This window comes from Mustelus asterias, chromosome 1, assembly GCF_964213995.1.
Source record: "Mustelus asterias chromosome 1, sMusAst1.hap1.1, whole genome shotgun sequence".
NCBI lineage: Eukaryota > Metazoa > Chordata > Chondrichthyes > Carcharhiniformes > Triakidae > Mustelus > Mustelus asterias.
The window spans coordinates 147483586-147507074 of record NC_135801.1 but is presented as its reverse complement, the minus strand read 5'-3'; the positions used below and the strand labels follow the sequence as shown (position 1 = coordinate 147507074).

The following is a 23489-nucleotide window of genomic DNA, read 5'->3' as shown; positions in this document are numbered from 1 at the left end:
GCCGTGTAGTGGTTATCTGTTTTATCATCGACATAAAATAATAATGTGTTGTATAGTAGGATTAGAAGGATAATTTGAGCATATAAGTTGACACATGTCTGGAACTGTCAGTTAATGTGCCAATAAGACAGTATATGAAGATGTATTGATGCAAACAAGGTGTTGCAAGAACACCATAACATACTGCCAGATCAAATCAGATATGTCAGCACTGAGTTGGCAATACTTTTAATCACAGTGCATTGATGTGACCATAAATGCATTATAAATCAAGGAGGTTTTATACACGTTCAATGCTTCTTGGCACTTTGGTGATAGAAGTGTAGATTTTCCATTGTGGGTGTAGTGTAGACCCACATGTACCAAAGTTTAGCATGGTGGGATTTGAAATCTGAACACCTAGTTTGTTAGTCCAGTATCACAGAAAGAAGTAGCATGCTTAATTTTCTGCATGTTACACTCATTCCCCAGCCCCTAGTTAACTGAAGTCTGATCTTGGGTACTTTGTGGAATTCCTTTGCAGATTCCAATTTGAAAAAGCAATGTAGTAATAGTTATAGTTTCCACGTGAAGGGTTTTTATGTAATCTAGTGCCTGGATTGCAAAGTAGAAATTTGGTGGTTATCAGAATTTGAATTAAGTGGTGTAGACTGTACATCATAACTAAGCAACATGTTGAGATTATAGTTTACTATCTTCTCATCCCTGCTTTACCCTCCAGTCTATGTGCTATATATAATGTATAAATTGCTAGGTTTGGTTCATTTTGTGTACTTTTTGCCAGTACTTGCTGTAATAGCAGATGGCACTGCTGTAATAGAACCAAGCAATTTGAAATAAATTTAGGTTTTATTTCACTGCATCGCAGCATGTGACAGCATGGCATAGCCTGCATTTTATATTGCCACATGATAAATTATTGAAGTGTGTTGTTCACAAATCACCATGTCCCTTTGAAATCATATGTTGTAACTTATAAAAGAATTGTGAATTTTAATTCTATTGAGATTGTGCTCCTGATTGTGTTATGACTAAAACAGTTTGTGTTCAGTATAATTGTGAAGTAGTCGTAGTCATACAATGCAGTTAAAGGCCCTTCGGTCCATCAAAGTGGTGCACTGAAATTTCAATGTGAAAATCTATGCAGATACAATAGCAATGTCGGGCAAGATGTTCTGCACAACCCACTGCGTGCTTCGCGGAGGTGGCCTTCTATTGGCCGGCGATGGGATCGTCTGGTCCTTCTGTTGTCAATGGGGTTTCTCATTGAATGCACCTCTTGCCGTTGGGGAACTTGCAGCAAAGGTATGCCATCGGCAGGACAGCTGGAAAATTCTGGCCAGTGTGTTTTTGTTGGGGATGGGGTAGCTGATAATTTTGGATAAACATCAAGACTTAATTTTTTCATGTGCAAAGCCCACATGGTAGACCTGTAATATTTTTTGAGTGGAATTTGCTGCTTCAACAGCTGTTGTAAACATGTAAAGTCAAATGCTCGCTATCGCATCACCAGTTAACACAAGTCATTATTGGGATACTCTAATCTGACTTGGCATTTATTGGTTTGGTGTTGGTAAATTTACTTACATTGCATTGTGAAACTGATAAATATTGTTCCTTGTAATATTTACTAGTTTAAATTCAGTAGAAATTTGCATGATAACTACATTAATCCAGAATCCTGGACTAATTATTCCAGAAATAAAAAGACAAAAAGGTGAAAAAACTCAGCAGGTCTCATCTATGGAGAACTGGCAGCATCTGTGGAGAGAGAAATAAGGACTCAACATTAACATTTCCTGTCTCCAAAGATGTTGTAAGAAGTTTAACAATGCCAGGTTAAAGTCCAACAGGTTTATTTGGTAGCAAAAGCCACTAGCTTTCGGAGCCTTAAGCTCCTTCAGGTGAGTGGGAATTCTGTTCACAAACAGGGCGTATAAAGACACAAACTCAATTTACAGAATAATTGTTGGAATGCGAATACTTACAGCTAATCAAGTCTTAAAGGTACAAACAATGTGAGTGGAGAGAGCATTAAGACAGGTTAAAGAGATGTGTATCGTCTCATAGATTGTAACGACCTTTGATGGATGGTTGATGGGTCAGGCACAGACACTGTTTGGTTTTAATATGCCCAATTCTTTAATTTAGGATATCCAATTTTAAAAGCCTTAAAACTAGGCCCTGTTTATATCACCACAATTCCAACAGCCACAGTATTTTGCGTTTACTTTGTCAGTTTGAGAAATTAACATTTGAAAATAAAACAGTTGGCGAAACTTAAAGCATTGTAAAGACCCAACTGATCCACTGGAGTCCCTTTTGGAAAATTTCCTTTTCTGGACTGACCTATATCTAACATTGACAAGGTTAAATCCACAACTTTGAAGCTGCTTCAAGCCACAGTTATAGATAACTGTTAAATGTCAGTTTTTGTTCAGCCTATTGTTAAATGAGAAATCACGACCAGTGCCCTCAAACCTGACAACCAAATATTAATTAACAATCTTGCAGATTTCAGAACAACAACTCAAGCCTCCATATTGACACTCTTCAGAACCAAGTAACAGAAGAGAGGAGTCTGGGACAAGGTCCTCCTCCTCAACATCAAGGCATTTTCTAGGCCTAAGTGAATCCATCTTGAACAGGAGTATAAGCTGCATTGAAAAATATTTACAGAAGTAGAACCTCAAGTCAACCTCAACATCCATTGTATTCCATTTTGCCACAAGAATACCAAGTGCTCCCTGAAAGTGCCCTTGTGTGGTAATATCATGCAACATGATAGTACTCTCTCCTATCTCCTGAATGCAGCTGAAACGGACGCTAACCTTCCATAACCATCTGAATAAGCTGGCTGCTTGGAGACCTGGATCAACCTGATCAAGAAATGGGCAAACATGCTGGACAGCCTCAGTACTTTGGATGTCAACGGTGGTCCTTTTGTGTACTGTGCATTGGTATAGACCAGAAACGATCATATTTGATGTCTGAAAGATGTACATTTTGTTGCTGGAACCTTGACTTACACCGTGGCCACCTGTGCTGTTGCCTGTTGCATTAATGCCACAACACTTGAGGAAATTCAGGAAGTCAAGGTCTCTCTGTCCACCAGGACAGTGGCAATATCCCTGTCATTTAAGCTATTTTGGGAAATACAGCCAATGCTGGTGAAGTTTGGAAAGCTGAATGGAGTTTTCAAAGTCACAAATGCCTCTTGAAAGTCATAACACAGAAGATGCCTGGCTTTGTTCATCCTTGTAGTCCATGGTCAGCCCTAAAATCACATCCACACAAACCGAGGTAGATGCAGATATTTGCAAGCAAAATACTGTGGATGCTGGAAATCTGAAATTAAAAAGGGAAAATGCTATGGCTATATCTGAGACTGAGTAAATATTTCATCAGAAAATTATAAATCTCCTCTGTGACTGTGATCATCCAGAACAGACAAATGTTTTACTACTTAATGTCTGATTTTACACGTACATGGAGACATCATAATAGCGCACTCCACTATTCCTGATGCAATTATTTGGCTTAGCCGCAGCCATGAGAACGAAACCATACGGACTGCAATGGAGCAAGATGTGGGACGTGAGCAACTGGGGGATGGGCAATCATGACTGATTTTGTCAGAGGATGCCCCTCCCCAAATATGGGATCAATTAAAAATCAGTAACTTCTCATCTGTAGCATTTGAGACATTGTTAATGATCATTCTTCTGGCTCCAGCATTTGTCATGGGACTCTGAAAATGCTTTCAAATTGGCAAGTAACAGGCAAACGACTCGTCACACACCAAAAAATAGAACTAACTTAGTCTATTGGGTTGAACAATGAGTAGAGACAGGTCCTTATGAGAGGAGTTGCTACAGAAGTGTGCCTGTATTTTCTTTTTAGTTTATTTCAGTATTAATACATCCCACCTGTGTTGCACTGCATGTAGCCTGCTTTGTATTCTTGTGAACACTTATCGAGGTTTGCAAGGCTTTTTCTTTCATAATTCTAAAATCACCAACTCCATTGGTAAAATAGGGAGTAACTGAGCCATAAAAATTAGTTGCGTCCTTAGACTTGGACCCATGTTAACACCTTTCTAACTGATATTGGCGAGAGTGGTACTAGTGAAACAGCAGTTGACTTCCCCCTGGGTTAATCAACCTTTGAAAGACACTGGCAGAATATGCATGATATCAAGAAAAAAAAACCATTTGGGTGTGGTTTTGGTAGCTGTGTCGTTGGTAGTCTAACATGGAACTTTTGGTGTAACTTAATTGTGTTTTATCCTGGTAGTAATCAAACTTGCAGTTTGAGTGCTTTCAGAATTCTCTCCTCATACGTTTTGAGCCTGATTCTCCCATCAGGACGCGCTACTGTTTTGGCATGTCGGGTTTGGGAGACGCGCGTGTTGGCCATTTCACGGGATTCATGCATACATTCCTGATGCATGCGCGTCTCCCTCACCGGAGAGCAGGCGCGGTCGAGACCACGCTGGAAACTGGCAGGAAGACCAGGGAAGTAATTTTAATCTGTTAATGTAATTTAAATGTCATTATCGGGCCCGGGACTGAATTCTCCGGGCCCAATAACATCGCCCACCCCGCCAGGAACATTTCACTCTGGCGGGGTTTAGAGTAGCTCCCCACGTTCGGGGAACGAGCGGGAGACCCTGCTGGAGTGAAGGGGGGACAATCGGGGCCTCCCCCCCCCCCCCCCCCCCCTCCCCCCAAGGGTTGGTGGGTGGTGCCCCCTGGGCAAGGGCACCCTGGCAGTACCAGCCTGGCACTGCTCAAGATGCAAAGTGCCCATGCTCAGGGGGCACCTTGGCACTGCCCATCAAGCATAGAACATTACAGCACAGTACAGGTCCTTTGGCCCTCGATGTTGCGCCGACCACTGAAACCAATCTAAAGCCCATCGAACCTACACTATTCCAATATCATCCATCTGTTTATCCAATGACCATTTAAATGCCCTTAATGTTGGCGAGTCCACTACTGCTGCAGGCAGGGCATTCCACGCCCTTACTACTCTGAGTGAAGAACCTACATCTGACATCTGTCCTATATCTATCACCCCTCAATTTAAAGCTATGTCCCCTCGTGCTAGCTATCACCATCCAAGGAAAAAGGCTCTTACTATCCACCCTATCTAATCCTCTGATCATCTTGTATGCCTCTATTAAGTCACCTCTTAACCTTCTTCTCTCTAACGAAAACAACCTCAAGTCCCTCAGCCTTTCCTCATAAGACCTTCCCACCATACCAGGCAACATCCTAGTAAATCTCCTCTGCACCCTTTCCAATGCATCCACATCCTTCCTATAATGCAGTGGCCAGAACTGTACGCAATACTCCAAGTGCGGCCGCACCAGAGTTTTGTACAGCTGCAACATGACCTCCTGGCTCCGAAACTCAATCCCTCTACCAATAAAAGCTAACACTCCGTACGCCTTCTTAACAACCCTATCAACCTGGGTGCCAACTTTCAGGGATCTATGCACATGGACACCGAGATCTCTCTGCTCATCCACACTACCAAGTATCTTACCATTAGCCCAGTACTCTGTAATCCTGTTACTCCTTCCAAAGTGAATCACCTCACACTTTTCTGCATTGAACTCCATTTGCCACCTTTCAACCCAGCCCTGCAGCTTATCTATGTCCCTCTGTAACCTGCAACAACCTTCCGCACTGTCCACAACTCCACCGACTTTAGTGTCATCCGCAAATTTACTAACCCATCCTTCTACGCCCTCATCCAGGTCATTTCTAAAAATGACAAACAGCAGTGGCCCCAAAACAGATCCTTGCAGTACACCACTAGTAACTGAACTCCAGGATGAACATTTCCCATCAACCACCACTCTCTGTCTTCTTACAGCTAGCCAATTTCTGATCCAAACCACTAAATCACCCTCAATCCCATGTGTCTGTATTTTCTACAATTGGGCTGCATTGGGCAGTGCCAAGGGGGTCAGGGCCTATTGTGGGTGGAGCTTAGGGGCAATCGGTGTGGGTGCGGGCTCCTGCTGTCATTCTGCATTGGAATTTGGTCAGGGCTGCAGGGAGCCCAGTGTTTGGGGGGGCGGTCTAGAGATTGGGGTGCCCCGGGACGGGAGGGGGAGGGAATTGGGGCTGGCTTGGGAATGGTCATAGGGGCCTCGATCGGGGGCGGGTTGCTGGGGAGGTGCAGCACTGCGAGGGTCCCGGACTGGCCAGCAATTGAGTTCACCAGCAAACGGGAGCGTGTCAGTGCGGGGCCACTGTGCATGCGCAGAGTAGGCACCACCACCCCCCCTCCCCCCATGCTTTTAATAATATTCATGATTGTGACCTCTGCATTGCACAGAGTGTGGGAGATTTGAGTTTGATATTGCACTGGAAAAACAATCATGAATTGCACCATTTTTCCTGTGAATTCAGCACTTAGAATTTTTTTGGGAGAATCGGGCTCTATCTTTGACTGAAAGTTCCAAACATCTTAAATGTTTGTTTTTAGAACATGGAATCTGTAGCAGCGTCCATCTTTATGGTTTTCTGCACTGATCAGTTTAACAGGAGTAAAATGCCATCGGCTACTGAAATTGCTGGTGTGTGACTTGTTTTACAGGCAGATGTTTCAATGAGAGATCTGAAGCAAATTAAATAGCTATGCTCGTGGCAAACTGTTTTTGATTCCAAAAATGGCTTTATAATTAGTTTTATCATGAATTCCAGTCTTTGCTGAGATGTGAAATAGCAGAGTACCTGGTGAGTCAAAATATCACTGATATCCATTCTAAAGCTCCCATATATTACAGCTTTTGGCTTGTTGCTACTGATTGCTTTTTGTTGAATGGTTTCACTTTATAAGTTGCTTCTGTGGCTCCGGTTTGTAGTAAGGAACACTTTTTACTAATAATCAAACTTAAGAAAATCTTTACTTCCTTTCATCTAATTATTTCTCCATGTTGAACGTGATGAGTTTGGATTTAATAATGCTTTGCTTGATTGAACTTTCACTAATGCTGAAAGAGCAGAGTTCTTTCTTTGGAGATCTATCTTGTAGTTGGTTGCCTCAGAATCCCTACAGTGCAGAAGGAGGTCATTTGACCCATCGAGTCTGCACCAACAACAATCCCACCAAGGCCCTGTCCCCGTAACCCTATGTGTTTATCCTGCCAATCCCCCTGATATTAAGGGGCAATTTAGCGTGGTTGATCAACCTAATCCTCAAAGCAATTGAGTGGACTGGATTAACTCTGGGCTGAGATTATTCGAATATGGTCTGTGGAAGGAACGGGTTAAACCTTTAATCATTTGCTGTATTTGTATGTATTGAAATTTTTTTTTTCTTCTTTTTAGATGCTATCCCGAGCGCCGATCAAATTCGTATAACACCATCACTAAAAAGTCAGAAGGGATCCGTTTGGACAAAAAGCAAATTTAGCTTTGAAAACTGGGAAATTGAAGTTACTTTTCGTGTGACTGGGAGAGGACGGGTCGGAGCTGATGGGCTGGTAACGACATCTTAAATTATTTATGTTGTTGAAAATTACTGTGCGATTTACTCTCATGCACTTCTCCCATTTCTCCTGATTTAGGCAATCTGGTACACGGTAGATCAAGGATTGGATGGCCCAGTTTTTGGAGCAGCTGATTTATGGAATGGTGTTGGTATTTTCTTTGACTCCTTTGATAATGATGGAAAGGTATGTGGATGTACAAGCACAAATGACAGTTATAATTCCTTTCAGTAAAACCATATTTAGTGTATGAGTAGATGTATTCCCTGATGGGTAGTTTGAAGTTTACTATCGAATAGGATTTTATAAGAAAACGGAACAGGCGTAGGCCATTTGGCTCCTCAAGTCTGCTCTGTCAGTCAGTAAGATAATAACTGGACTTCTCCATTAACTGCACTTTTCTGCTATTTCCCTTTATTCTCTTAGTGCCCTACCAATGGTGCATATTCATTTTTGAACCACAATTGGCAAAGGCTCGCTCTTTATTTTTCAGCTCTCCAGCTTTTCACTAATTGCACAAATTGTGGATCTTCCATTATTTCAGTGTTCACATTTAACAGACACATTCTAAACAGTTTGAATCATATATTCCTCCCCAAGCACGGTAACGTGTGCTGTAAAGAATTGACTTTAACCATATGAATGTGAACCAGTTCAGACTCAAAGATATTTGAAATGACCCATATTTGTAACCTTTCTGAACTGGAAAGGATTACAGTATCAATTGCATTTAATATATGCTTACAATTTTAAAAAAACATGAAATTAAAACCCCAACCTATCTTGAGTACAAAATGTTCTATTATTGTGTCCAAGCACAAATTTGACTTTCCTCTTTTTCAATAGTGCTAAAATTTCAAAGTGACACAATTTTACTTTCTTGATGCAGCTGCATTTTTGTTGATTATGAGGAGAATAATACACAGCTCTTTCTAGCTGAACTTAAATGTAAAGTGGTTTCTGGGATGAGAGGGTGTGCTATGATGAGAGGCTGAGTGAATTGTCTGGAGTTTAGAAGAATGAGGTCTAATCTTACTGAAGCGTGCAAGATACTGGAGAAGCTTAACAGGGTGTTCACCAAGAGATTGGTTGGAGAATCTAAAACCTGGAGGCACAGTCTCTGGATAACAGAACATAGAAAAAATACAGCACAAACAGGCCCTTCAGCCCACAAGTTGCACCGATCATGTTCCTACCTACCTAGGCTTATATATAGGCTTACCTATAACCCTCAATCCTATTAAGTCCCATGTACTCATCCAGAAGTCTCTTAAAAGACCCTATCGAGTTTGCCTCCTCCACCACCACTGACGGCAGCCGATTCCACTCATCCACCACCCTCTGAGGGAAAAACTTATCCCTGACACCTCCTCTGTACCTACTCCCCAGCACCTTAAACCTGTGTCCTCTCATAGCAACCATTTCAGCCCTGGGAAAAAGCCTCCGAGAATCCACCCGATCTATACTTCTCAACATCTTGTACACCTCTATCAGGTCACCTCTCATCCTTCGTCTCTCGAAGGAGAAAAGACCGAGCTCCTTCAGCCTATCCTCATAAGGCATGCCAACCAATCCAGGCAACATCCTTATAAATCTTCTAAGGACCCAACAATTTATTTGTTAAGAAATTACTTCACCAAAAGGCTTGTAAATCTTTGGAATTCTTTACACCAAGTGGTTATGGATGCTCAAATCATTGAGTACGTTTAAGGCTGAAGGTAGATTTTTTTGATGTCTCAGAATTAAGCGATGTGAGGATTGGCAGGAAAGTAGCATTGAAGCCGAAGATCAGCTAGTAGGGTCAACCTAGTACTAAATAGCGGAGCAGGCTCGACAGGCTGTATGGTCTTCTCCTATTTCTTGCTTTGTTAGCGTACTGGATAAGGTTCTAGATTTCGATGATATCCCATTTACAATTACAGAATCTGCTTTTAATGTGTGCCATCCATGTAGATGCATTGAATTCTGCCACTCAATGTCTGCAATCTCTTTTTGGATCTTGATAGTTGATGTTAATATTTTTAATTCCAAAGTAATTCTATGCCCAATATTTGGGTATTTTTAACCAAGCACTGAGATATTTAATTCAAGGGTAAAAAGGTTTCTATTCAAATTGTGTCTATGTTGAGCTGCTGATGTGGAATCTTTTAAGTGAAAAGAAGATGTGTATGGTTGAAGTTTCTATCTTGAGCACTATTATTGCAGAATAATGATTGAAGAAAGTTAACCTGAAAGTTTACTTATTTGTAATTTGCAGAAGAATAACCCAGTGTTACTTGTCGTTGGAAACAATGGGCAATATCATTATGATCATCAGAAGTAAGTTTTTACAGTCATTCCTGCAGCTGTATATCCTTTTTGTAATTAATGTGGATGGACTAGGACACAATTTTGGGTTAGGTTGGAGACGATTGACGGCGGTTTGCTCTGCATTTAATGGGCTATATCTGACCTGGAAGTGCTTGAAGCTGAATGCCTGAAATAGCCTGTGTTCCATTTACCAGTATGGGTAGCTCTCATTTTAAGAAACAAAGCCATTTTTGAAAAATAAAATAATTAGTTTTGCACGTAAAATGCAACATCACATGTCCTGGTCTTTGTCTTCTGAACTCTGAAATAAAATCAACAAGAGAGGAAATTGACAGGAAGGGAGGAATTTTGAGACCAATCTCAAGTTTTACGTTGACAAATTTAACCAACTATCTTCCGATAAATATCTTGCGTTCTGTAGTAGTCAGCCTGCCGAATGGCCTCCTCCTGCAGTGCAGAGATTCTATGATTATATGATTATAATGGTTATGTAGACCAAATATCTCTAACACTTGGTCACTAAAAATGGATAGCACGAAAACAACAAAAAGAAAAGTACATTTAAACCAAAATTTAGGAAGCATATGTAACTACACCAGAATTTTATTTTGGCTTGTTGATGTGCTTAACCTCTGTATACCTTTCAAATTGTTGCTGTGTTTTGATACTGGAATAACTTGCTTCTGCAGTGATGGTGCAACACAAGCATTGGGGTCTTGCCTGAGAGACTTTAGGAACAAGCCTTACCCTGTGAGAGCTAGGATAATCTACTACAGAAAAACACTGACTGTAAGTCTCTTGTATTTTGACATGTTCAAAATATTGTGTAGCCTTGATTTCTCCATTTTATCAAAGAAATGTCCATGTGAACAATTATATTAGGAACAATCATGGTTTCTCTAGGATCTAAGTTTAAAATGTGTTTATAATTTTTTTCAATAATACCCAAGATTCAGAAGACAAAATCAAATAAATGGGTTGTCAAACAAAATATTTCAAAGATTTTAAATCTGTGCTCTAAGACTGGCTCTTTTAACGTCATTTGTAAGGTGTGCTTTATATATCTCCTTTTCTGTGTGCAGTATTTTGTTTTGCTTGTCTATGTTACTTTTCATTATTGTGCCCACTTGCATATTTGGTCAAAATCTTTGTGTGCTTTCTGGCATGATTCCTGGAACAAGTTTTCATCTATCAGTTTCCTATCCATTAGGTCTTTTAGAACTTGAAGGGCATCCCAGTGTCCCTGAGTTTTTATTTCTAAAATAAACTTTCCCAACCACGTTAATGTTGATTCCTGGATAGTGTAAAGATAATTGTCAATGAAATCGATTATCGGGAATAAATTTATGTTACATTGTAAAATTTACAAGTTTGTAGTTGCTGGTGCTGTCTGCATTGCAGTATTAATGTAAGCCTACTTGTGACTAATAAATAAAACTTAACTTATTCTTGCTTGATTTTAAATACAGAGCAGCCCCACCACTTGCTGTTCCTTGCCTATCACACTCAACTGCCTACATTGGGCAAATGACCATTTAACATTACAATTCGGGTAAATACGTAGTGGGTCGGATCTCAAACAATGATGAGACAGAGTACAGGAATGAGATAGAGAATCTGGTGAACTGGTGTGGCAACAATAGCCTCTCCCTCAATGTCAACAAAACAAAAGAGATTGTCATCGACTTCAAGAAGCATAAAGGAGAACATGCCCCTGTCTACATCAATGGGGACGAAGTAGGAAGGGTCGAGAGCTTCAAGTTTTTAGGTGTCCAGATCACCAACAACCTGTCCTAGTCCCCCATGCCGACACTATAGTTAAGAAAGCCCGCCAATGCCTCTACTTTCTCAGAAGACTAAGGAAATTTGGCATGTCAGCTACGACTCTCTCCAACTTTTACAGATGCACTGTAAAAGCATTCTTTCTGGTTGTATCACATCTTGGTATGGCTCCTGCATACCCAAGACCGCAAGGAACTACAAAAGGTCGTGAATGTAGCCCAATCCATCACGCAAGCCTGCCTCCCATCCATTGACTCTGTCTACACTTCCCGCTGCCTCGGCAAAGCAGCCAGCATAATTAAGGACCCCACACACCCCGGACATTCTCTCTTCCACCTTCTTCCATTGGGAAAAAGATACAAAAGTCTCAGGTCATGTACCAACCGACTTGAGAACAGCTTCTTCCCTGCTGCTGTCAGACTTTTGAATGGACTTGCCTTGCATTAAGTTGATCTTTCTCTACACCCTAGCTATAACTGTAATACTATATTCTGCACTCTCTCATTTCCTTTATAAACGTTATGCTCTGAGTATGTAGCGCACAAGAAACAATACTTTTCACTGTATACTAATACATGTGACAATAATAAATCAAATCAAAAATTAAACATGAATTGGTCATATTAGGTACTCCTGACTATTGCAGTTCAGGTCAAGCAGTTAAAGGACCCCACTCACAGTAAAGTCTTTGGGCCATAACTTCCTAGTTCCCCAGCATTGCATTTGGAGGGGTACCCAAGATGCGTTGGGGAATCCCTCTACGAAGTTCCCACAAGGGTTAACCTGGCAACTGGTAAACAGCAGGGCTAACTTCTCAAAGACAATTGCACAGGGCTGGGAACCATCCAATAAAGCTTTTTAAATTGTTAACTTTGGATGGTTCTGCCAGTAATACCCTGATTGTTACTCTGAAAGAGTTAGAAGAAAAATAATTCTATTTTTAGAAAAACTATTTGAGACCCAGGCTGAGCTGCCCCCAGGTCCAACTCAACTCTAACCTCCTCCTGGTCCCCTGATACGAGCTCATGCGGTAAAAAGGAATATTCCTTTCCACTCTGTTCTCCACTTAGTCCATGCCGATGCAGCCAGGGGCACGCCTTGCTGCTTCTGTCTCAGCCAGCCTGAGTGAGGAAGATTGGGGTAAGTCGAGCTTGAGAATTTCAACCAGGGTAAGGGCAAGTCCCTCCAGAGTGTCAGTCTGCCGGTGATTACCACTCTGAGCAAGTTACAGGCCTCATTTTACTTCTGTGTTTAATGAGGTTAGCAGGCTGCTTTTGTATTTGGAGGAAATAGTCATTCAGCATATTTTTTTTTGTGTTGACTCTTTGTTTTCAACCTGTTTGCGCCTTTCGTAATCTGCATGTTTCTGGAATATTGGAAGAGTTTTCATTTTGCTGTTTTCAGCCTCGTTCCTATGCCCTATTTCCAGGTCGTTTTTGTTCTCTTGTCATTTTTTTCCCCTATAGTTTCTTGAAAGCATCCCTGTAATCCATTGTTTTCAGTCACCAGTCCCCACTCAATGCCATTCCCTAGCTTACTGACTTCGATTTGATATGATTTATTGTCACATGTATTAGTATACAGTGAAAACTATTGTTTCTTGCACGCTATATACACAGAGCATAACGTTTATAGAGAAGAAAATGAGAGAGTGCAGAATGTAGTGTTACAGTTATAGCTAGGGTGTAGAGAAAGATCAACTTAATGCAAGGGAGGTCCATTCAAAAGTCTGACGGCAGCAGGGAAGAAGCTGTTCTTGAATCGGTTGGTACGTGACCTCAGACTTTTGTATCTTTTTCCCAACAGAAGAAGGTGGAAGAGAGAGTGTCCGGGCGTGGGGTCCTTAATTTGCTGGCTACTTTGCCGAGGCAGTGGGAAGTGTAGATGGAGTCAACGGATGGGAGGCTGGTTTGCGTGATGGATTGGGCGACATTCATGACCTTTTGTAGTTTCTTGCAGTCTTGGGCAGAGCAGGAGCTATACCAAGCTGTGATACAGCCAGAAAGAGTGCTTTCTATGGTGCATCTTTAAAAGTTGGTGAGAGTTGTGACTGACATGCCAAATTTCTTTAGTCTGCTCATTTTGCTTCTCAGTAACAGTCCTAGATTAAGCCAGTCCATTCTCAACCTTGGTGTTATATTTGACTGCTCCCTCACCAAGTTCTTCTCCTGCAAGAAGATGGCCTTAATCCTGGCACCAGGCAGGCAATACAATCTTTGGAATGCATGTTTTCAGCTGCAGAGTATAGTATATGTTCCGCATCTCTACCACATTCCTTTATGCTCCCCACACTTGGATGACATCCTGCATCTTGGTCAGTTTGCTCATTCACCCTGCTGTCTTTATTCTCATGCACACAGCTGGTGCCTTGTACATGTTGGGCAAAGTTCAAGTCTTGAGTCTCCTCCAATACTGCATGCTGGACACCATGCCTCCCTGACTTGTCACACCATCCTGTTCCTGACCATTGATGACTTGAATTATAGAACATAGAACAGTACAGCACAGTACAGGCCCTTCGGTCCTCGGTGTTGTGCCGAACTTTGTCCGAAACCAAGATCAAGCTATCCCACTCCCTATCATTCTGGTGTGCTCCATGTGCCTATCCAACGACCGCTTGAAAGTTCCTAAAGTCCAACCACTCTGAGTAAAGAACCTACCTCGGACATCCCCCCTATGTTTCCCACCATGAACCTTATAGTTATGCCCCCTAGTAACAGCTACATCCACCCGAGGAAATAGTCTCTGAATGTCCACTCTATCTATCCCCCTCATCATCTTATGAACCTCCTATTAAGTCGCCTCTCATCCTCCTCGGCTCTAAAGAGAAAAGCCCTAGTTCCCTCAACCTTTCCTCATAAGACCTACCCTCCAAACCAGGCAGCATCCTGGTAAATCTTCTCTGCACTCTCTCCAATGCTTCCACATCCTTCTTATAGTGAGGTGACCAGAACTGCACACAATATTCCAAATGTGGTCTCACCAAGGTCCTGTACAGTTGCAGCATAACCCCACGGCTCTTAAACTCAAACCCCCTGTTAATAAACGCTAACACACTATAGGCTTCTTCACGGCTCTATCCACTTGAGTGACAACCTTCAGATTTCTGTGGATATGAACCCCAAGATATATCTCTCCCTCCACATTCCTCAGAACCCTGCCGTTGACCCTGTAATCCGCATTCAAATTTGTCCGACCAAAATGAATCACCTTGCACTTATCAGGGTTAAACTCCATCTGCCATTTTTCGGCCCAGCTCTGCATCCTATCAATTTCTCTTTGCAGCCTACAACAACCCTCCACCTCATCCACTACTCCACCAATCTTGGTGTCATCAGCCCCCTCCTCCAAGTCATTGATAAAAATCACAAATAGCAGAGGACCCAGCACTGATCCCTGTGGTACACCGCTGGTAACTGGTCTCCAGTCTGAAAATTTTCCATCCATCACCACCCTCTGTCTTCTATGAGATAGCCAGTTACTTATCCAATTGGCCAAATTTCCCTCTATCCTACACCTCCTTACTTTCTTCATGAGCCGACCATGGGGAACCTTATCAAACCCCTTACTAAAATCCATGTATACGACATCAACTGCTCTACGTTCATCTACACACTTAGTTGCCTCCTCAAAGAATTCAATCAAATTTGTGAGGCAAGCCTTCCCCTTCACAAATCCGTGTTGACTATCCCGGATTAAGCTGCATCTTTCCAAATGGTCATAAATCCTATCCCTCAGGACCTTTTCCATTAACTTACCGGCCACTGAAGTAAGACTAACCGGCCTATAATTGCCAGGGTCATTCCTATTTCCTTTCTCGAACAGAGGAACAACATTCGCCACTCTCCAGTCCTCTGGCACTATCCCTGTGGACAGTGAGGACCCAAAGATCAAAGCCAAAGGCTCTGCAATCTTATCCCTTGCCTCCCAAAGAATCCTAGGATTTATCCCATCTGGCCCAGGGGACTTATCGACCCTCAGGTGGTTCAAAATTGCTAATACATCTTCCCTCAGAACATCTACCTCCTCCAGCCTATCAGCCTGTATCTCACACTCATCCTTAAAAACATGGCCCTTCTCCTTGGTGAACACTGAAGAAAAGTATTCATTCATCGCCTCTCCCATCTCTTCTGACTCCATGCACAAGTTCCCACTACTGTCCTTGACCGGCCCTAACCTTGCCTGATCAAATCTAACACTTGGCCCGGTTCATTACCCAGTACCAAGTCCAATGTGGCCCCACCTCTTGTCAGCCTATCCACATATTGTGTCAGGAAACCCTCCTGCACACACTGTACAAAAACTGCCCCATCCGAACTATTCGATCTATAAAGGTTCCAATCAATATTTGGAAAGTTAAAGTCACCCATGACAACTACCCTGTGACCTCCACACCTATCCATAATCTGCCTTGCAATTTCTTCCTCCATGTCTCTACTACTATTTGGGGGCCTATAGAAAACTCCTAACAACATGACCACTCCTTTCCTATTTCTAACTTCAGCCCATATTACCCCAGTAGGCAGATCCCCTTCGAACTGCCTTTCTCCAGCTGTTAAACTATCCTTGATTAACAATGCTACTTCTCCACCTCTTTTACCACCTTCCCTACTCTTACTGAAACATCTATACCCCGGCACTTCCAACAACCATTCCTGTCCCTGTTCTAACCATGTCTCCATAATGGCCACAACATCGTAGTCCCAAGTACCAATCCACGCTCCAAGTTCACCTACCTTATTCCGGATGCTCCTTGCATTGAAGTAGACCCACTTCAACCCACCTTCCTGTCTGCCGGTACACTCCTGCGACCTTGATACCCTCCTCAGTACCTCACTACACTCAACACTGGCTTCTGGACTACAGCTCGTTTTCCCATCCCCCTGACAAATTAGTTTAAGCCCCCACCCCCCCGAAGAGCCATAGCAAATTTCCCTCCCAGGATATTGGTGCCCCTCTGGTTCAGGTGCAAACCGTCCTGTTTGTACAGGTCCCACCTTCCCCAGAATGTGCTCCAATTATCCATGTAACTGAAACCCTCCCACCTACACCGTCCCTGCAGCCAGGTATTTATCTGCACTCTCGCCCTGTTCCTCAACTCGCTATCACGTGGCACCGGCAACAAACCAGAGATGACAACATGGTTTGTCCTGGCTCTCAGCTTCCACCCTAGCTCCCTAAATTCCAGTTTTAAATCCCTGTCCCTTCTCTTACCTATGTCGTTGGTACCGATGTGTACCAAGACTTGTGACTGTTCTCCCTCCCCCTTAAGGATGTTGAAAACACGGTCCGAGGCATCACGGACCCTGGCACCCGGGAGGCAATGTACCATCTGAGAGTCTCTTTTGCTGCCACAGAACCTCCTATCTGTTCCTCTAACTATCGAGTCCCCAATAGCTATTGCTCTCCTGCTCTCCCCCTTCCCTTCTGAGCCACAGGGCTGGACCCAGTGCTGGAGATCCGGTCACCGCGGCTTACCACTGGTAGGTCGTCCCCCTCAACAGTATCCAAAGCGGTATACTTGTTGCCGAGGGAAACGACCACAGGGGATCCTTGTACTGACTGCTTCCTCCCAGCCCCTCTCACCGTCACCCGTCTATCTTCATTCTTCGGAGTAACTACATCCCTGAAGCTTCTATCTATGGCCACCTCTGCCTCCCGAATGATCCAAAGTTCATCCAGCTCCAATTCCCTAATGCGGTTTTTGAGGAGCTGGAGATGGGTGCACTTCCCACAGGTGAAATCAGCAGGGACACTGACGGCGTCCCTCACCTCAAACATTCTGCAGGAGGAACGTTGCACTGTCTTCCCTGCCATCTCCTCTAGATAACTTACGGATAAAACAAGAAAAAGAAAGAAAGAGCTTACCTGATATTCACTCACCCCCTTTAGGTTAGAGAAAAAAAAAGCTTACCTGCTCTCACTCCGAGTCCTTTTTTTTAGGTTAGAGGAGGGGGGAGGGTGGGAGACGTTGTACGTGTAGGGTCTTGGGTTTCCTCCCCGTTCAAGTTCTACTTCACGAAAAGGGTGTATCTGCCTTCCAGAAGTGTCCATGTAATTCTTCTGCCTTTGTGATGCCACACAAAGTCTACAGTTTGAGTTCTAGCTTAGCAACTCTGAACTGTATTAGTGCATTCCACAAACTCCCATACACTGCAGTCACTGCATATCACCCGAGCTGCCACATCTGTCCAACTTTATTTGATCACTTTATTAAATCTTAACTAGTTAGATAAATTAATAGAAAGTTGGTGTCCTAGATTGGAGACAAAACTAAAATATTTAACAGCTGATGAAAATGAAACAAAAGAATAAAAAACAGCATCTCCTTTTCCACCCCCACCCGAAATTCCCACTTGCACCAAACTCTTGACTTAACACTCTGTTTCCCCCAATGTACTTGTACGGAATGACTTGTCTCTGAATTACAACTGCTAAGTAATTTAACACTTATTTAGGCAACCACTTAGTTATATAAACAGAATTTGCTGGAAATACTCGAAGTCAGACATGACTCTCCATCAGAACTCGCTTTCAGTTGACTGGCAGTAAACTGCCACTGCCTGGTAGTTTCAGATAATTATTTATCTTGACTAGCCTGCAGTTTTGAAGTTCTAAGTCAGATTCAAATTGTTAATCTAAATTACCATTTGATAAATACTTACCAAAGGCACACACTTGCATCAGATTCCTGACCACTTTAAGCACTTCGTTCCTGGCTCACTCTGTGGCAGCAAATACTCCAAAATGTTTTCTCTAAATTGTGTGGCTGTACAAAAAAAACTTGGGACCAATGCACTTAAATGAATCGGTCACACTACAAAACATAAGGGTATGTTGCTTCTGAGGATTTTTTGCATCCCGTGAATTTATCCATCTTTCTTAGACCTTCAGACATGATGATGCACCTCATTTCCTTTACTTGTTTCTTCATTTTCATTGAAGTCTGAGTGCTTCTAACTGTCAGATCAAATTAAGCTTCATTCTGTGGTTGATGTCTCCAGGATGTCATAGCTTCTATATATTGAAAATTTTCTAGGTTACGAATAAATATTGGATCAAAATGAGAAATGCCTATCAAGACTTGTTTCAAAAACTGGCCAAGAAAACCATATATATTACTGACAATTAAACTGGGAAGAAAAATGACTTCGTCTTATGGGAGATTTAAATGAATCTAACATTAGAATTATTTACTTTGTTCTCACACAGCCTTCTTATCTATACAGGGAGTAAGTTGTCCTTATTGATTTGATTTATGTTGACTATAATAAATCACTGGCATTAATTGAATTTCAACATTCAAGATGTCTATCAGAGTAATTCTTTTTGTAGATTTCTGCACCTCTCAGCCTTGACTTTTGCCTCAAAGGTAACTAACCATATATGTACTGGACCAGTAAGAGCACCCACAGGCAAAAACTGTGCTAAGTCGGGCAGGTATTCACTGAGCCATTAGGACTGCTCCAATTTTAAAATACCAACAATTGAGTAGCATAGTTTCTGGTTTAATATTTATTTAATTAAAATCATTCCTATTTTTGTATTTTTTAAACCACTAAATAATTGAAAGATAACCTTACTTCATTCTGTGGGACGGTTTCCTCCTCCTGCATTTTCTGCCTTGTTGTGGAAGCTCCCAATGTACATTTTTTTAAAGTCGTGTTCTGAAGGCTTCTCTTAAAATAGGATATAATGCTTTCTTTCTTTTATAGAAAGGAGGCTTCCACTAACCGCCAAAGAGGATCCCTTTTAAGTAGTTCTTTTATTCAGTCAGATCTACAGCATGTTTTGTAAAAAAAAAATAAGACCGCCTCCCTAATTAAAAAAAACTAACCTAGACCACTATTGTACATAGTCATAAACTTCTCAAAAATACATGTCAATGTCTTCTGTTGTAGGTTATGCTACATAATGGCTTTACTCCGAATAATGATGATTATGAACTTTGTGCCAGAGTAGAAAATATGGTGCTTCCATCTGAGGGTTATTTTGGAATCTCTGCAGCAACTGGAGGTCTTGCAGGTGGGGTTTTTTTATTTTAGCAAAAACATTAGCTGTGCAAAATTTATTTTCAAGTGTTGCAGAAAAGTTTGTTTGAAACTGGAAATGGTGTGTAGGTTATTATGAACTTTACTATCAGACTTCTAGATAAAACGTTGCATTTTTTTGTTTCTTGACAGATGACCATGATGTCTTGGCTTTTCTGACATTCAGACTTTTGGAACCTGGCAGACCAGCGGTAAGATTTTACTAAAATAACTTATTAATTGAAAATGCTGTATGCTGAGCCAAAGCAACATACACCTGCAAGTCAGAATGTGTGTTAATCGTCAGTGAGAGAGCAGAGAAAGACTGAGGATGAACACGTTTAAACATTTTACTTGTAGTGGGTGGGGAATTCCATTTTTCTCACGTGATTTAATGCAAATTATTATGGTCAACCTTTTCTTGAAGCTTGCATGTATTTGTGGTATTAAAAAGAGGAATTTTATAACTTGATTTTTTTGATTTGATTTATTATTGTCACGTATTAACATACAGTGAAAAGTATTGTTTCTTGTATGCTATACAAAGTAACTTAACTTGCACTTAATCCGCTAGATGTTGAACATCCTGAATTTTCTGAATAGGCTCGCTAATTTTGTTTTGTTCATCTACTGATATAAACCAGTAAAATAATAAATTACTCAACCTTTAGAATGGTTGATTAAATCGTGCACTAATAATTAACTTTGAACCACGAATGTAATCTTAATCATCTTTCCTAATTTCTGTTATATTTTGGTTCAATTGCTTTTACTTAATGTCTTTATTTTTTCCTGTCTCAATGACTATTTTGAAAAGGGGTGGAATGCACATATTGCTGAAAGTCAGTTTACAGTGGAAACATTGCAAGGGAGAAAAGTATTCAACTCTTCATGCCTGAGATTTCCATTTTAATAAAATGTGCTGCAAATTCAGAGTACGTTTTTGAATGTCGTAATTAATGTTTCATCCATCATGCTGGTGCAGGACATTAAGTATATCAACCGATTTTTTTCTCGCACTTATCTTGAGATGATGATTTGTGCTTGGTTTAGATTTCCCGATCAATAGAAATTATTCATTTTCCTCTTCTCCTTCTTTCATCAAAGCCGTCCTCCACCTTTAGTTGGATGGAATGCAGCTCCAGTTATTTCAGTCTTCCTTCAAACTTCAACCCCTCATCGGTGGTGCCATTCCACTTAAATTTGATTTGCAACTTTTGTAGAGCACTTGCATCCCTGTAGTCAGGAACTCCTAAACATACACAGTATTGTAAGTACGGCTTGGTCATCATTTTGACGAGTCATCAGCCAGGAATTTTCTGTAATAGTGTTATTGATGATTTACCATAAGTTGGGCTATGCTTAACAATCCTCCAGTGATCAGCTAATGCCACTGTTTATTGCAAAGGTGATTGTCATGTGCCACAACAATAATAGTAGTAAATCACAAGCAGCACAGCAGATAATGCGATCCTTTCCTCTGCCCCAAGGCTTCAGGCTTTCTGATGGCTTGTTTCTTTAGACAGAGGCATTTTTAAAAAATCCTAATATTGGCACTTGTGGGGGGAGGGGTGCAACACTGTATACTTGCCTCCAGTATGAAAAACAACTCCTTTCTACTTGTGTCCCTTAACCATTTTTGATTCCACCATGCCATTGTAATCCATGGATTCATATGACATTAATTGCCTTAGTGAACCACACTTCATGGTCCTCTTGCAACTACCTACCTTTAAACTGCTCTCCTTTTACATTATCAAGGACTGTCTACCTATTTGAAACCAGACTTGAAGTGGACTACCTGCCTTTCACTGTTTTTGTCAACCTGTGAAATGACCACTATCTGAAATGTATATTGCTGCTCCTTGTAGCTAATCCTACCTAGAAGTATAGTGTCACGTTCATCTTGTACCATCCTCTCTCATCCACAGTACCTCATCTGCAACTGCTCTGTGACATCCAGCATCTAACTATGCCGGGGTTAACTCCTCCTTTCTGTTGCTTTTCACTTTGCCCTCTAGATGAGATCTCTATAGATTTCCAGTTCTGATCAAATGACCAAAATACTGACCTTTTCTTTTTGTAATTTCAAGCGCAGTTTTAGTCTGTGTAATTTTACCATTTGCCTTGTCCATCCTTTAAAATGTGGATGCTATTCATTGTTTCTCCTTCAAGTATTGAAGACAATTTCATTTGTCATCCAGGAGTAGAGCTGTGTGGGTGCAAACCTATCTTGGCACAAAAGGTGCAGTGAGGACAGGAAAATGAGGCTGGCAGACAGTTGGGAACACTGTACTCATGGATTTTACGTGCCTTGTACTTTTTTTGGGTTGATATCGTTGTTCTTAGTATGCAGATGCACCTTTGGCAATTGCTTTCCTCCAGGCTGAACAATCCTGGGCAAGTGTCTTCCATGATGCAGTCTCAATTTTCAAATCCTTGAGATTGCAGGTACTTCTGCTCCCAATTTGTTGTGTTTTTCCCTTGTGTGCAATAGTTTGATTCCAAGTAATTTGGAAGAATACATAGGATGTGATAGTTTAACAACTTTGCAACGTTATCATTGATCAAAGAATACTATCCCAATTTGAAACAAAAACAGAAGATGCTGGATGATCTCTGTTTTTGTAGCAACCTTATGTGGTTTTGTAACCTAAACCAGCAGAGAAACAATGAGAAGTGTTAACAAAGAGAGTGCCTGGATAACAAAGACACCTATGTCAGACTCCTATTTATCGACTACAGCTTAGCCTTCAACACCATTATTCCTACAAAATTTATCTCCAAACTCCATGGCTTGGGGCTCTGCTCCTCCCTCTGCGACTAGATCCTAGACTTCCTAACGCTCAGACCGCAATCAGTAAGGATCGGCAACAACACCACCTCCCCGATCATCCTCAACGCTGATGCCCACAAGGCTGTCCTTGGCCCCTTACTATACTATACACCTTATAAACCTATGACTGTGTGGCCAAATTTTCAAGCTTGCTGATGACACAGTGGGTCGGATCTCAAACAATGATGAGACGGAGTATAAGAAAGAGAGAATCTGGTGAACCGGTGCGACGCAATAACCTCTTCTTGTCAGTGAAACGAAGGAGATAGTCATCAACTTCAGGAAGTGTAGTAGAGGACATGCCCCTGCCTACATCAAAGGGAGCGAAGTGGAAATGGTTCAGAGCTTCAAGTTTCTAAGTATGTAGATCACCAACAATCTGTCCTGTTCCCTCCACACCGACGCTGTGGTTAAGAAACCCTACCAATGCTTCTGCTTTTTCAGGAGGCTAAAGAAATTTGGCATGTCCGTTGTGACTCTCCAGTTTTTATAAATGCACCTAGAAAGCATTCTTTCTGATTGTATCACAGCTTGCTATGGCTCCTGCAAGACCACGAGAAACTACAAAGAGTCATGAACAGTGCACAATCCATCACACGAACGAGCTTCCCATCCATTTATCTCTGTCTACACTTTCCGCTGCCTCGAAAAAGCAGACAGCATAATCAAGTACCCCACGCACCCCGGACACACACACTTCCACCTTCTTCCATCAGGAAAAAGATACAAAAGTCTGAGGTCACATACCGACCGACTTGAGAGCAGCTTCTTCCCTGCTGCCATCAGACCTTTGAATGGACCTCCCTCGTATTAAGTTGATCTTTCTCTGCACCCTAGCTATGACTGTAACACTACGTTCTGCACCTTCTTTCCTTCGGTATGCCTTGCATAGCCCGCAAGAAACAATGCTTTTCACTGTATACTTGTATATGTGACAAATCAAACCAAAAATGCCAAAGAGCAAATATTCGTGACTGTCCACTGAATTGCTCAAGTAGATCCATGCTTGAAGTGTTTTTTA

At 41.7% G+C, this 23489-nt stretch overlaps 1 protein-coding gene across 3 annotated transcripts in view; it reads left to right on the top strand.

The window, feature by feature from the left end:
• The window catches only part of lman1 (lectin, mannose-binding, 1), a 57092-nt gene that overhangs the window by 2707 nt on the left and 30896 nt on the right, over positions 1-23489 (top strand). For all 3 annotated transcript variants that reach the window (XM_078220313.1, XM_078220323.1, XM_078220332.1), the window contains exons 2-7: positions 7350-7504; positions 7589-7696; positions 9768-9829; positions 10510-10609; positions 19504-19627; positions 19786-19844. In XM_078220313.1, coding sequence (XP_078076439.1) covers positions 7350-7504; positions 7589-7696; positions 9768-9829; positions 10510-10609; positions 19504-19627; positions 19786-19844 — 608 coding nt within the window. The remainder of the gene's footprint in view (positions 1-7349; positions 7505-7588; positions 7697-9767; positions 9830-10509; positions 10610-19503; positions 19628-19785; positions 19845-23489) is intronic.